The following is a 14,967-nucleotide window of genomic DNA, read 5'->3' as shown; positions in this document are numbered from 1 at the left end:
TGTTTATTTCAGATTGTAGTTTTATACTCCACATTCAGAGCCTGCCACATAATTTTGGAACCTAAGATTAGGCTCAAATAATTACTGTTTTTTGCTGGGGATTAAAACCTATTTCTGTATTAGTGATTATTTTTTAAAACAAATCAACTTAGATTGAAATTCAGTCTTTTCTATTTTAAAGATCAGGCTGTTAACTTTCTCTTAATTTTTTGGACAAGTTTCTGTAGCCTCTGTATTTCTCTTTTGATTTGGAGCTATTTCTGATGGTGTGTATAATTTTTCAGATTATATGAGAATTAATCCCAATATTTCAGAGATTTAATTTTTTTAAGTAGATTTTCCCATGATATATGAATACATTAAAACACTCTCTGTCCCCATCCCACTTACAGAAACAGAAAGTGAAAATGAATTTCGCCCTTTGGATGAAAGGATAGATGAATTTCACCCCAAAGCAACAAGAACCCTCTTTATTGGTAACCTTGAAAAAACCACTACTTACCATGATCTTCGCAACATCTTCCAGCGCTTTGGAGAAATTGTGGTATGTTTTGTTTTGTTTTGTTTTTTTACAATAAAAACAGTGTTAGATCTTTGTCATAAAACATAAAGCATAGCAGAGATTATATTTGGAAAAACGATACTTAGATGGTGTAATGAATATTTTTCCCATTTGCCCTATATGTTTGTTTTTTTTTTAACATTTTTTTATTGGAGTATAATTGCTTTACAATGGTGTGTTAGTTTCTGCTTTATAACAAAGTGAATCAGTTATACATATACATATATCCCCATATCTCTTCCCTCTTGCATCTCCCACCCTATGTGTTTTTAACTGCTGCTAAAAGATGATCTGGCAAAACCCAGCAGGGACTGCTTTATGTGTGTATGTAAAAATATATAATATATAATTGTCTGTATTTTGTTTACATATATATTTTCCTTTCTACTTTTCTTTTCTTTGTCCATCTGGTGCTGTTTTAATGCCATCTCTAGTCCTGTGGGTTGAAAGGAAAATCTGGAAGAGAAAACGTGTTTGTAAGAAAGAAGCAGCAGATTAGTGTATGACTATTTTTATCACAATGCACATCAGAAGTACCTTGGGGATTACTAGAATGTGGATAGCATGCTGGAAACTCAGTTCTATTTTGAAATTCTAATTAGAATCATTTTTTAAATTATGCAAGTCATTGTTAGATTTAGGGATAGAAGGATTTTTCTATTCCCCATGACTTAAAACTTGAGTCAAATTATAGTGAAAATAGTTTGGTTGCAGCTTTGTACCCTTAGGATATACTATTTTGTTTTGTGTTTGAAAAAACAGGGAAATACTTCTGTTTTCCTAGGTTTTCTCTATATTAATAACAGTGAAGAAAGTACTCTAGTATATTTGGACTTTGGAGAGTAAAAAAATGTTTTGGATAGAAACAGCTATTGTTAGTCTTTTAGGGGTGTGTGTGATGTCCATTTGTCCATCTGTATTTATACACTAATGCTCTAAGCAAAAGATTCTTAATTTTTTTAATGACATAATCTAGTCCTGTGAATAAAACATTACTTGTGCTTGTGGCTGAGCTAAACCTCATCTTTAGGGGCTTGAGGCAAGAGATTGAAGTGGTTGGTAGAAGTGAAGAAAAAACAGAGAAGCTGTATATTTAGATATACCAGCAAAACATTCATCTTTCTTTGTCAATTATTTCGACTTTTCTCAGTTTCTTATTTTTGTGAAGGTAGTGTATACTCTTTTTTTAATTTAAAGTAATTTATTTTATTTTATTTATTTTATTTTTGGCTGCATTGGGTCTTTGTTGCTGTGTGCGGGCTTTCTCTAGTTGCGGCGAGTGGGGGCTGCTCTTCGTTGTGGTGCGTGGGCTTCTCATTGCAGTGCCTTCTCTTGTTGTGGAGCACAGGCTCTAGGCGCGCAGGCTTCAGTAGTTGTGGCTTGTGGGCTCTAGAGTGCAGGCTCAGTAGTTGTGGCGCACGGACTTAGTTGTTCCACGGCATGTAGGATCTTTGCGGACCAGGGCTCGAACCCGTGTCCCCTGCATTGGCAGGCAGATTCTTAGCCACTGCACCACTAGGGAAGCCCAGAGGGTAGTGTATACTCTTAATTCCAGCTCTACTGCCTACCTGGATGAGTGACTAGACGCTCAATTACCTATCTGGGCTCCAGCTGCTTCTGTCTTTAGACCACGATCTGTTATTTAATTTGCTGTTTGGCATTCATGAGGCTTTGAATTGATAAAACTTTCAAACATACTTTTATTGAATGTAGCTGCTACTATAAATTTTGGAGGAGTATAAAAGTTGTATTTGGGCACACGGATACATTTTCATCACCAGGGTTGCTAAAAATGGGATGATTATTGTGTTTTAAGAGCTATGCTTATCAATAAGGTGGACATGTCAGTACTCTGTTTGAAAACTGTTATCTTACCATGTTTGCAATTGCTCATGATTGTCACTGTTGTAATGACATACAAACTTTGAGAACATGGTCTTCTGCTTATCGATAACGGATTATGCTATAGCCGGAAGCACCAATTTAGTGAGTCTACCCACCAATATTCCTTTGAAACATTTCTCTTAAGTAGAGCTATCCTGGGTTATTACAGTCTACATAATGATGAAAACAGCTTCTGTTTACCATTACTTAGAAAAATTTTGAGTGTAAATTATTGCTTTTTTTTGGGGGGGGGATTTTTTTTTTTTTTAATTCAAACAGCAAGTCACAAAAATTATACTCATCCTCATCAGTTCACTCAGTCCCATGTAATTAATTTTTTTTTTCATCTTGATCTTTTGTTAGCACTTTTATGAGTTCATCAGTTTTTCATTAGAGTTCTGAAAATGCTTATTCATTCAGTTCAGCAGTACAGTCAGTTACCAGAAACCTGTACTTGTCAGAGTCTTTTCCATGAATTTCTTGAAGATGAAACCCTTTTATAGGAACATATTTGCAAAAGCATCAGAGTACACCCAGAACTGTCTGTAAATGACAAAAGACTTAAAAATGACCACGGTTAAAGATTTGATGAAAGTTCATAATAATGCAGTTGACAAGAAAATTAGTTATTTCTGAGATATACATTTTAAAGTAATAACTAGGATTATGACTTATAACATTATACCAGAACATATAAGATTTTTAGAAATTTCATGTAATGTCTGCAACATTTATATTAACATATTTCCATACAAATAACCCAATGAAAGTTTAGTATTAGTTGTTTTGTTTGTTTTTTTATACTGCAGGTTCTTATTAGTCATCAATTTTATACACATCAGTGTATACATGTCAATCCCAATCGCCCAATTCAGCACACCACCATCCCCACCCCACCGCAGTTTTCCCCCCTTGGTGTCCATATGTCTGTTCTCTACATCTGTGTCTCAACTTCTGCCCTGCAAACCGGCTCATCTGTACCATTTTTCTAGGTTCCACATACATGCGTTAATATACGATATTTGTTTTTCTCTTTCTGACTTACTTCACTCAGTATGACAGTCTCTAGATCCATCCACGTCTCAACAAATGACTCAATATCGTTCCTTTTTATGGCTGAGTAATATTCCATTGTATATATGTACCACAACTTCTTTATCCATTCGTCTGTTGATGGGCATTTAGGTTGCTTCCATGACCTGGCTATCGTAAATAGTGCTGCAATGAACATTCGGGTGCATGTGTCTTTTTGAATTACGGTTTTCTCTGGGTATATGCCCAGTAGTGGGATTGCTGGGTCATATGGTAATTCTATTTTTAGTTTTTTAAGGAACCTCCATATTGTTCTCCAGAGTGGCTGTATCAATTTACATTCCCACCAACAGTGCAAGAGGGTTCCCTTTTCTCCACACCCTCTCCAGCATTTGTTGTTTGTAGATTTTCTGATGATGCCCATTCTAACTGGTGTGAGGTAATACCTCATTGTAGTTTTGATTTGCATTTCTCTAATAATTAGTGATGTTGAGCATCTTTTCATGTGCTTCGTGGCCGTCTGTATGTCTTCTTTGGAGAAATGTCTATTTAGGTCTTCTGCCCATTTTTGGATTGGGGTGTTTGTTTCTTTAATATTGAGCTGAATGAGCTGTTTATATATTTTGGAGATTAATCCTTTGTCCATTGATTCGTTTGCAAATATTTTCTCCCATTCTGAGGGTTGTCTTTTCGTCTTGTTTATGGTTTCCTTTGCTGTGCAAAAGCTTTGAAGTTTCATTAGGTCCCATTTGTTTATTTTTGTTTTTATTTCCATTACTCTAGGAGGTGGATCAAAAAAGATCTTGCTGTGATTTATGTCAAAGAGTGTTCTTCCTATGTTTTCCTCTAAGAGTTTTATAGTGTCTGGTCTTACATTTAGGTCTCTAATCCATTTTGAGTTTATTTTTGTGTATGGTGTTAGGGAGTATTCTAATTTCATTCTTTTACATGTAGCTGTCCAGTTTTCCCAGCACCACTTATTGAAGAGACTCTCTTTTCTCCATTGTATATCTTTGCCTCCTTTGTCATAGATTAGTTGACCATAGGTGCGTGGGTTTATCTCTGGGCTTTCTATCTTGTTCCATTGATCTATGTTTCTGTTTTTGTGCCAGTACCATATTGTCTTGATTACTGTCGCTTTGTAGTATAGTCTGAAGTCAGGGAGTCTGATTCCTCCAGCTCCGTTTTTTTCCCTCAAGACTGCTTTGGCTATTCGGGGTCTTTTGTATCTGCATACAAATTTTAAGATGATTTGTTCTGGCTCCGTAAAAAATGCCATTGGTAATTTGATAGGGATTGCATTGAATCTGTAGATTGCTTTGGGTAGTATAGTCATTTTCACAATGTTGATTCTTCCAATCCAAGAACATGGTATATCTCTCCATCTGTTGGTATCATCTTTAATTTCTTTCATCAGTGTCTTATAGTTTTCTGCATACAGGTCTTTTGTCTCCCTAGGTAGGTTTATTCCTAGGTATTTTATTCTTTTTGTTGCAATGGTAAATGGGAGTGTTTCCTTAACTTCTCTTTCAGATTTTTCATCATTAGTGTATAGGAATGCAAGAGATTTCTGTGCATTAATTTTGTATCCTGAAACTTTACCATATTCATTAATTAGCTCTAGCAGTTCTCTGGTGGCAGTTTTAGGATTCTCTATGTATAGTATCATGTCATCTGCAAACAGTGACAGTTTTACTTCTTCTTTTCCAATTTGTATTCCTTTTATTTCTTTTTCTTTTCTGATTGCTGTGGCTAGGACTTCCAGAACTATGTTGAATAATAGTGGTGAGAGTGGACATCCTTGTCTCGTTCCTGATCTTAGAGGAAATGCTTTCAGTTTTTCACCATTGAGAATGATGTTTGCTGTGGATTTGTCATATATGGCCTTTATTATGTTGAGGTAGGTTCCCTCTATGCCCACTTTCTGGAGAGTTTTTATCATAAATGGGTGTTGAATTTTGTCAAAAGCTTTTTCTGCATCTATTGAGATGATCATATGGTTTTTATTCTTCAATTTGTTAATATGGTGTATCACATTGATCGATTTGCGTATATTGAAGAATCCTTGCATCCCTGGGATAAATCCCACTTGATCATGGTGTATGATCCTTTTAATGTGTTGTTGGATTCTGTTTGCTAGTATTTTGTTGAGGATTTTTGCATCTATATTCATCAGTGATATTGGTCTGTAATTTTCTTTTTTTGTAGTGTCTTTGTCTGGTTTTGGTATCAGGGTGATGGTGGCCTCATAGAATGAGTTTGGGAGTGTTCCTTCCTCTGCAATTTTTTGGAAGAGTTTGAGAAGGATAGGTGTTAGCTCTTCTCTAAATGTTTGATAGAATTCACCTGTGAAGCCATCTGGTCCTGGACTTTTGTTTGCTGGAAGATTTTTAATCACAGCTTCAATTTCATTACTTGTGATTGGTCTGTTCATATTTTCTGTTTCTTCCTGGTTCAGTCTTGGAAGGTTATACCTTTCTAAGAATTTGTCCATTTCTTCCAGGTTGTCCATTTTATTGGCATAAAGTTGCTTGTAGTAGTCTCTTAGGATGCTTTGTATTTCTGCAGTGTCTGTTATAACTTCTCCTTTTTCATTTCTGATTTTATTGATTTGAGTCTTCTCCCTCTTTTTCTTGATGAGCCTGGCTACTGGCTTATCAATTTTGTTTATCTTCTCAAAGAACCAGCTTTTAGTTTTATTGATCTTTGCTATTGTTTTCTTTGTTTCTATTTCATTTATTTCCGCTCTGATCTTTATGATTTTTTTAAAGACCCATCAAACAGCTCTTTAAATGCATTACTCATTTTGCTCTGTTTCGGGTTTTGATTATTGGCTTGTGACCCTTAAGGAGGCTTAGATAATCACAATACATAATCTGCACTATATGGCCCAGCTCATTATTGTTTAAGTACAAGTTTTGCCATCCAGGTGTCTGGTTTCTCTGGACCATTTTCCTGTGTAAGCCAGGTTTTTTCACTGCCTCCTTTTAGTAGGCAGGACAGGAGTGTCAGATGTGACTACAGGTTTTGAGCATTCCAAAGAGTTGGGGGTATTCCTTTATAGAGTGTTTCTTTAATCCAGGGATGGTGTTCTAATGCATCTTCACGGAGTAGTTCAGGTATTTATATAATCCATTCATTCTGGTTATGAGAGATTATTACCACATTTATCATCACCAGGTTTGATTCAGTTAGATATACTGATAGAATGAGTCTTCTAATTTAGGATTGCGTATTTTAAATCACTTTTTGAAAACTTGATTTCTTTATCATTCTTACTCTTCCCAGATACTATATTTTAAATGGCTTACCCCTAATAAGGATTTTAGATATTGCAGAAGGGAATTATTTCTTAGATTTTCATTAAATAAGCTGCCTTTTTTTCTTATCATAAATTTCTCTTAACACAGGTGTTGTGGATTTAAAATTTTGAGTTTTGAGTTGCACTGCAGTTGCTCTTCTGCAAAGAGCTTCACGTGAGAAGGATTTCATGGTTTGTGACTACAAATGCTGTGTTGAATAGTTTTTTAGGCTGTTAATTTACAGTTGCATTAAGATGTATAATTGTAACTAAGAAAATGATTTTGGGGAATATGACTATTTTGAGAAATACGTAGCTCATATGGACTTGGTTTATTCTGATTTATTTTTTTATTGGCATATCACTAAGTGGTATCCATCCATTGGCTTTTTCAGGATATTGATATTAAGAAAGTAAATGGAGTTCCTCAGTATGCGTTCTTGCAATACTGTGATATTGCCAGCGTTTGTAAGGCTATTAAGAAGATGGATGGGGAATACCTTGGAAATAATCGTCTCAAGGTAAAGGAATTTACATAAGTTATTGTGCTGTTAATAGTTGCTGCATTTTTTTAAGATTTGGAGTTTTTTGTTCATATGTCTGATTATTTAAAATTGTAGTAGTACAGTTAGATAACCATAAAGGTGATAAACTTCTTTGCATCCTTATCCTGTTATACTGTAATCTGAGTTAATCCTCGCTTAGCCAGGCAGGATAATTTTTGTGTCAGTTTCTGTTTGATTTTAACCTGATGGTTCCCACTTGAGGTGTTGGTTTGATAAGATTCCTACAGAAGACAAGTTTTCTCAGAATTTTGTTGTTGAATAATTGGTGACTTAACTAATAGAAATTTTGCCTTTTGTATTCAGCTGGGTTTTGGAAAGAGCATGCCTACAAACTGTGTGTGGTTAGATGGGCTTTCTTCAAACGTATCGGATCAATATTTAACACGACATTTCTGCCGATATGGGCCTGTGGTGAAGGTAGGTGGGAGGTTTGGTTGTGTGGTTTAAAGTTACTTCTGACTCCCCTTTTTTGGTATTCTGTCCTTTCAGTCCCAGTTTCTAGTACTGACTTTTTCTTTTCTTTAGTAACTCATACATTAAAATTCTCTTTTCCAAAATTGGGTTTAGAAGAGCATTTGCATCTATTAGCTTATGATATGAGTGAGTATTTTGAGAAACTATCTAGAACCCGCCAAAATGATTAATTTTGGAACTAATCTGCATAATACTGTTAAATAGAATGTTTTTTAGGGATTTCTGTAACTTTATGTCACATTAAAATTAGACAGTCTAATTATATAATTACATTCACACTAATATGTAATTAGACTTGATTTTTTTTAAAACCATGATGACTTTAAAGGGACACAACAACAGAATACTCATCTAACCAATGTTTGTTATGTAACACATTCACAAACATAACAGGAAAAGGGTCTCTGGACCCCATTCCATTATGTGAAGGTAAAGATTTTAACTTCTTGAAAGCAGATTTACACTGTGGTAGGTATGTTGCATAACTTGGACATTTCTTTAAATGTAGCTTTTGTTGTTTGGAGAAGCACATCTTAAAGACTATTAGTATAAATAAAAAATCTAGAAGCTTTAAGACAGTAGTGCTGCTCATGACCAAAATTCATTGCAACTTACTATTTTTTTCTTATTTTTCCTTTGCTATAGTGTAGTTTTTTCTTTTTTTTCTTTTTTTTGCTGAAGTACAGTGGATGTACAATATGAAATTTATGTTGATTCAGTACTCTTTACTTTTTTCCCCCTTTTTCAGGGGTGTTGTTTTTTTGAGCCAAAATGAGTCAGTCAACATAAAATAAAGAAATACAGTAAAATAAAGTAAATACAGAAAAACAAAGTAAAGGCATAATATACCTCAAGCCACAATTTCCATGGTTCTAAATGGTCCCTACGACATTTTGTTGTGTTTTCAGTATAACATGCATCATCGGAAAAGCCTGAAATTTTTTCTAGAATAAAAAAAATATATATATTTTTTCTTAGCAGTGTCTTTGTGATTTAGGATTTTGTTGGGACTGACACTAAGTCTAGTGGATGAGCCTCTTGTTTTTTTTTGTTGTCGTTTTTTTTACAGGTGGTGTTTGACCGCTTAAAAGGCATGGCCCTGGTTCTCTACAATGAAATTGAATATGCACAAGCAGCTGTAAAAGAGACCAAGGGGAGGAAAATCGGTGGGAATAAAATTAAGGTGTGCAGAATAACTTCAAACAGAAGCAAAACAAAATCGTGTTCAGATCCCAACCTCTTAATAATTGGCATTTTGTTGGTTTACCGGACATGCAGTATATATGGCCTCAGTTTCTAAGGGCGATATTACATTTTTTATATTTGGCTAGCTACTTAAGGGCACAGTGTCTTTTAAACCATTAGCCATAGAACCGTCCCTAAAAATCCTCTCATTCAAGGACGTGTGCTTCTCTGCGCCCCAGGTACCTGATGCTCACTTGTGTGCTCTTAGTGCAGGCTGGCCCACAGTCACCTGTGGGTATCTGCACACCCAGGAGCTTCAAGTATCAGTCCAGCTTCTTGAATGATCCTCTCTTCATCTTCTTTCCTCCTCTCCTAAAGAGTGGGTAACCACTGAAAGCACGATATTTGTCTGGTGTTTTTGTTTAGAAACTTTTGTTTATGATAGTTTGAAGGAATTTATGCACTTAATAACTATGACAGTTAGATTGAAATCAGTCTTTTCGAAATAAGATATTGATAGATGGTGGGTATCATGCTTTAGTGACTCTGAGGCCTGGCTGTGAGTAAAGTTCAAATGTTCTTCCATATTTTATTTTATGTTCTAACTGTGGTTCCAGCAAATTATGCACAATAGATTACTGGATTTAGTTGGTCTGATTATTTCATTGACAACCTAGAATCATGATAGGTATGTTTCAGTTTTCCATATTGCTTTTTCCACTCCTCAGGATTGGGTTCTAGAACTTTAAATTGTAATTCTTTATCAAGATTTGTGTAGAATTTGAGAGAGATTTCAGGTTAACAAAATACAGTTTTAGTTATGAGGACTGTTTCACTTAAATGAGATAAGTTACTTTTTCTTGAAATTTATCCAGAAGGCTATGTTGGGAAGAATTTTTCAAATTTGGTAACACTTTCCATCATTAAAATCTGAAACTTGCATTAAACACGCAGTATTTTTTTTTTTTTTTTAAAGGTGGATTTTGCAAATCGGGAAAGTCAGCTGGCATTTTATCACTGTATGGAAAAATCTGGTCAAGATATCAGAGACTTTTATGAAATGTTAGCAGAAAGAAGGTATGTATTTTAAACCTATCAGCATAGCTTGAATTTTAAAATTTCTAATACATAAAATTTAGATGGGATTAAATTCTGTTTTTTACCCCTTATTGCTACTCTCATTCCCCCCAAACTTATCCCTTTTATCCCCACATACAGAAAGAAACACATAAAAAACACATAAAGGGACTTCCCTGGTGGTCCAGTGGGTAAGAATCCGCCTTCCAACGCAGGGGACACCGGTTCGATCCCTGGTCTGGGAACTAAGATCCCACATGCCGTGGGACAGCTAAGCCTGCATGCTGCAACTACTGAGCCTGCATCCTCTGGAGCCCGCGTGCCACAATGAAAGATCCCGCATGCCGCAACTAAGACCTGACGCAGCTGAATAAATAAATATTTTTAAAAAACAAAACAAAAACAAACACACATAAAAACTGATTTTTATGGATCCAGTTTTCATGTAGCTCATGGGAGTTGGGGTATTTTCTCCCTGAGAATACTCATTAAAAGAGTTACTGTTTTCCAGGTTATAACTATGTACAAATCATTTTGCCTTACAGTTTAAAATTAAATATAATATGTTGAAATGCATTGTAAACTTTTTTTTTTAATTTATTTTTGGCTTTGTTGGGTCTTCATTGCTGCGCGGGCTTTCTCTAGTTGCGGCGAGCAGGGGCTACTCTTCGTTGCGGTGCACAGGCGTCTCATTGCGGTGGCTTCTCTTGTTGCAGAGCATGGGCTCTAGGCGCATGGGCTTCAGTAGTTGTGGCACGTGGGCTCAGTAGTTGTGGCTCGTGGGCTCTAGAGCGCAGGCTCAGTAGTTGTGGCACACAGGCTTAGTTGCTCCGAGGCATGTGGGATCTTCCCGGACCAGGGCTGGAACCCGTGTCCCCTGCATTGGCAGGCGGATTCTTAACCACTGCGCCACCAGGGAAGCCCCGCATTGTAAACTATTAAATGCCCTGTGAATTTAGTAGTGACAACATCCAGGTTGTCACCATGCCTGAGCTCATGGAATTAATTTAAAAAAACAAAAACAAACTTTCAAAAGACTGTCAAGAGCTTTGTTTTAAATTCAGATCTCTTAAATTTGTGAATCAGTAAGCCAAAGCTGATATAAATTGGTAAGTTTAGCTGTGTAAAAAGTAAACCTTGGGAATTTCTTGGCGGTCCAGTGGTTAGGACTGGGTGATTTCACTGCCGTGGGCCTGGGTTCAGTCCCTGGTCAGGGAACTAAGATCCCGCAAGCCATGAGGTGCAACCAAAAAAAAAAGAAAAGAAAAGTAAACCTTACTTCTCCTTGTTAATGTTTTCAGTCATGGGACTGTAATATTTTTTTCTGCAGCTTGTGGGAACATTTCACAATCGTTTAAGGTCTCACAGTCTGAATCAGGCTGTCTCCGTTAGCTTAAAAATTGCCCGAGAACTGATGATTGATTCTTTTTTAGACTAAATATATTAAAACATCCTAACAGTGTCACCAGGTTCTTCAGTAGCTGATCACATTTGAAAATGGAAACTATCATCCATATGATGAACCTGTTTGTCCAAACATGCCTCTGATTAAGTCTCCTGGAATGTTACTACTAGTTCTCCACCCCTGTAGATGTGTGTTAGACAAAAGACCGTTTGACAAATGCCTTTAGACACTCAAGTTCAAGTATAAAAGGGCTTTATGACAAGGATGAGGCAAATCCTGATCATGCTACCAGAAACCTGTTGAATGCATTCCCTTTTTACTGCCTCTTCTTGCCACTTCATTTTTGTTTAAATCATAGAAGGTATATATTTCTTTTTCATTTCCTTATGGAGTATAGTGTAATGGTCATTGAATACTTGAGAGGTTTTTAAATGAAAAATGTCCCCTACAGCCAAATTTCCAAAAGGTTGAACTTCTAAGGTTTCGATGGTTTTTCACTAGTGGATTGGAATCCACATTCTAAATTTCTCTCTCTCTCTCTCTCTCTGTGTGTTTGTGTGTGTGTGTGAGACAGAGAGAATGAACACATGTAAGAGAACATATGTGTCTGTAGGGAGGGTTCTCCATCTTGGCGGCCCTCATCCCCCACCCCAGCAGTCTGAAGTCATTGTTAATACTTTAAGTGCTTATAGGAATTCTTACCTATAAGTGAGTGAAAAGTGTGTTGATGGTCTAGTGGCACTTAAGACATAAAAATTCCATTAAAATTCTCTGTGTGCACATTAAATATTTTTCAAAGAACGGTATCTTGTGAGGGTTGGATAATGTTGTGTGGGTGTTAATTTTTGTATATTATCCTTAAATTCACTCACTTTACTGATGATCTGGCTCTGGCTTTGTTCTTTGGTTCTTACCTGCGGTTATTTATCTCTGTTGAATGGAGTTTATCTCCTAAAGTGGGAAGCAGGAGGGTGTGGGACTTCACTGTGACCCAGTTTTGCCCCATTTGGTTTCAGATGTCAGTGCTTCTGGAATGCATTCCTAGCAGTAGAACTTGAGAATCTTTGCCCTTTCCATAGAGTGGAAGGAAGTCATCCCACTGAATAGTTGATGAATAAGTGGGAAAAAAAAAGCTTTACCCCTAATGACAGTTCAGCTCAGGAATGCAAATGATGACCCATTTACATAGGGCCCTGCAGTTTAAAAGTAATATTTCTTTTATTCCTTTAAATACAGTATCAGGGAAATAGGGCCGTGGCTCTTGTCATATATTACTTATGGTGGGAACTGAAGATCAGATGACTTTGCTGATGAGGTCACAGGCTAGTAAGTGGTTGGGCTGGGGGTAAACCCAGGGCTCCTACCTGCTAATGCATTGAGCCTTACAGTTTACCAAAGTGATTCTCAAGACATTTATAGGGTCACATTATGCTTTAGATGAATTTCCCACCTACTTACGGTAGTTTGGATATTGTGCAGTCATGGGAACAGAGTTCTCTGAAAACCTGACATTTCAAAGTTCCTCAGGGTCCTGCCAGAGCCTTTTGTATATAGTACCAGTGTGCAGTTGTATTGTCTCTTGCATAAGTTGAGTTCCTTGGTGGCAGGAATGCTCATTTCTTTTGGTACAGCCCGGAAAAATATGTACAAAATCATCATCTATTAAACTGAACAGTGCAGCACTAATGTTTACACGTATACCTTTTGACTTCTGTAACTTTTTTTTCTTTCATATTTTGGATATAGTTTTAGTTTGCTTATTTTAGAAAATATCTGGAAACCATTTTTAAACGTACTTTTAATTCAGGCAGCAAACTAGTGGCCATTCTAGGTGTCTTAACCACTTTATATTAGAAAGTTAGGGAATTCCCTGGCGGTCCAGTGGTTAGGACTTGGCACTTTTATTGCCAGGGGCCCAGGTTCAACCCCTGGTCAGGGAAGTAAGATCCCACAAGCAATGCTGTGGCGAAAGGAGAAAAGAAAGCTTGTAGTGTGTTCACCTTTACATATGAAAGTGATGCTTCCTTGGAGTTTGTATTTATGATGGTAATGAGTTAAATTAGCCTAATTTCATTCCTAGTAACATCTATTTGCAAGGTGGCTGGCCAGTATTCAGGCAAAGAATCTGATTCCTGTGGAACTGTAGAAGGATCATCTTGAATCCAATTAAGTCAGATATTATAGATATGTCATAAACTATTCTCTTTGAAATGAGAAAGCTCAGTATAAATGCGTATAATAATGTGTTATTGATGCTTCCAGTGTTTGAATGGTAAGTCTAGATGCTTCATTTGCTATTGAAAATGGGTTAGAACATTGCCCAATAGCAACTTTGACATATTTTTCTAAGGTTCATTTTTTCAACAAATGAGTACCTGCTGTGAGCCGAGAAGACAAAAGCTCATGCCTTCAGAGGTGTAAGTTCTAGGTTCGTTATGTTTCATTGAGCCGTCATTGACAGTACTATGTAGACTGAGTAAGCCATACCTGCTTGAAAGACAAAAATGGAAAGTGAACAAGAGTAAAGGAATTGGCCTCTATTACAGGTGAATTTCATTTTATACACCATACATGTTCTTGCATGTAAATTTAATCCTATTTTGAATGCACTGGGACATGTCACTGTGGGAGAAAATCTGAGGTGAATTCTTTTACAATTAAGGAATTATCTCACACAGTTTGTAATCACCTAATTTGTTAGTTGGCAGGTTGGGGAAAAGTAACATTTACTGAAGGCCAAGTATGTGCCTTGTATTACGTTAGGTAAGTTTTTACAAATGTTATCTTATTTAATCTTCTTAAGAGCTTTGTGAAGAAGAGTTATAATTTTATAAGTGAGGAGACTGAGCCCAGGGAGACTGGCCCCCAGTGTGTGGGGGGATTTTTTCTGTTTTGTTTTTTTAATATTTATTTGGCTGCGCCGGGTCTTAGTTGCGGCACATGGGATCTAGTTCCCTGACCAGGGATTGAACCCGGGCCCCCTGTATTGTGAGCGCGGACTCTTAGCCACTCGACCACCAGGGAAGTCCCCAATGTGTTTTTTTAAATTGTGAATTGAGGTAGAGGTGTTACCGATATACAGGTTGCATAGGTGGGAAGATTTTAGTTAAATTGTTATCTGTCTTTTCAAACAGTACATTTGTTTCCCAAGTTGTGGTAAGAATATCTTTCGGCAGGAAAGTAATTATGAAAGACTTAGAAATGTGGGATGTGATACTGTTTAATACTAGTGCTCATCATAAGTCACAACACCTGATACCAAAAGAATAAAAAGGGGCTGAAGCACTGCTCTCCAAGTCCAATAGAAATGTAATGCAAGCTGTATATGTGGTTTTACATTTTCTAGTAAAACTAAAGGTAAAATTAATTTTATTTAACCCAATATGTCTGAAATACTGTTTCAACATATACTCAATCTGAATAAATTATTGAAGTGTTTTTTTTTTTTTTTGAAACTAAGTCTACCAAATCCAGTCTGTAT

The 14,967-nt window shown here is 36.4% G+C and overlaps 1 protein-coding gene and 1 non-coding gene across 4 annotated transcripts in view; both read left to right on the top strand.

Annotated features, from left to right (window-relative positions):
- Positions 1-14,967, top strand: part of SPEN (spen family transcriptional repressor) — an 85,243-nt gene that overhangs the window by 58,529 nt on the left and 11,747 nt on the right. For 2 of the 3 annotated variants that reach the window (XM_061184893.1, XM_061184895.1), the window contains 5 exons: positions 393-544; positions 7,175-7,300; positions 7,649-7,762; positions 8,889-9,002; positions 9,981-10,081. In XM_061184893.1, coding sequence (XP_061040876.1) covers positions 393-544; positions 7,175-7,300; positions 7,649-7,762; positions 8,889-9,002; positions 9,981-10,081 — 607 coding nt within the window. The remainder of the gene's footprint in view (positions 1-392; positions 545-7,174; positions 7,301-7,648; positions 7,763-8,888; positions 9,003-9,980; positions 10,082-14,967) is intronic. The other variant, XM_061184894.1, reaches the window with a different exon arrangement.
- TRNAK-UUU (transfer RNA lysine (anticodon UUU)) lies at positions 13,354-13,426 on the top strand. Its single transcript has one exon. It is a non-coding gene; the product is annotated as a tRNA-Lys (tRNA).

This window comes from Eubalaena glacialis, chromosome 3, assembly GCF_028564815.1.
Source record: "Eubalaena glacialis isolate mEubGla1 chromosome 3, mEubGla1.1.hap2.+ XY, whole genome shotgun sequence".
Classification (NCBI taxonomy): Eukaryota; Metazoa; Chordata; class Mammalia; order Artiodactyla; family Balaenidae; genus Eubalaena; species Eubalaena glacialis.
This window is presented reverse-complemented; position numbering and strand designations above follow the sequence as displayed.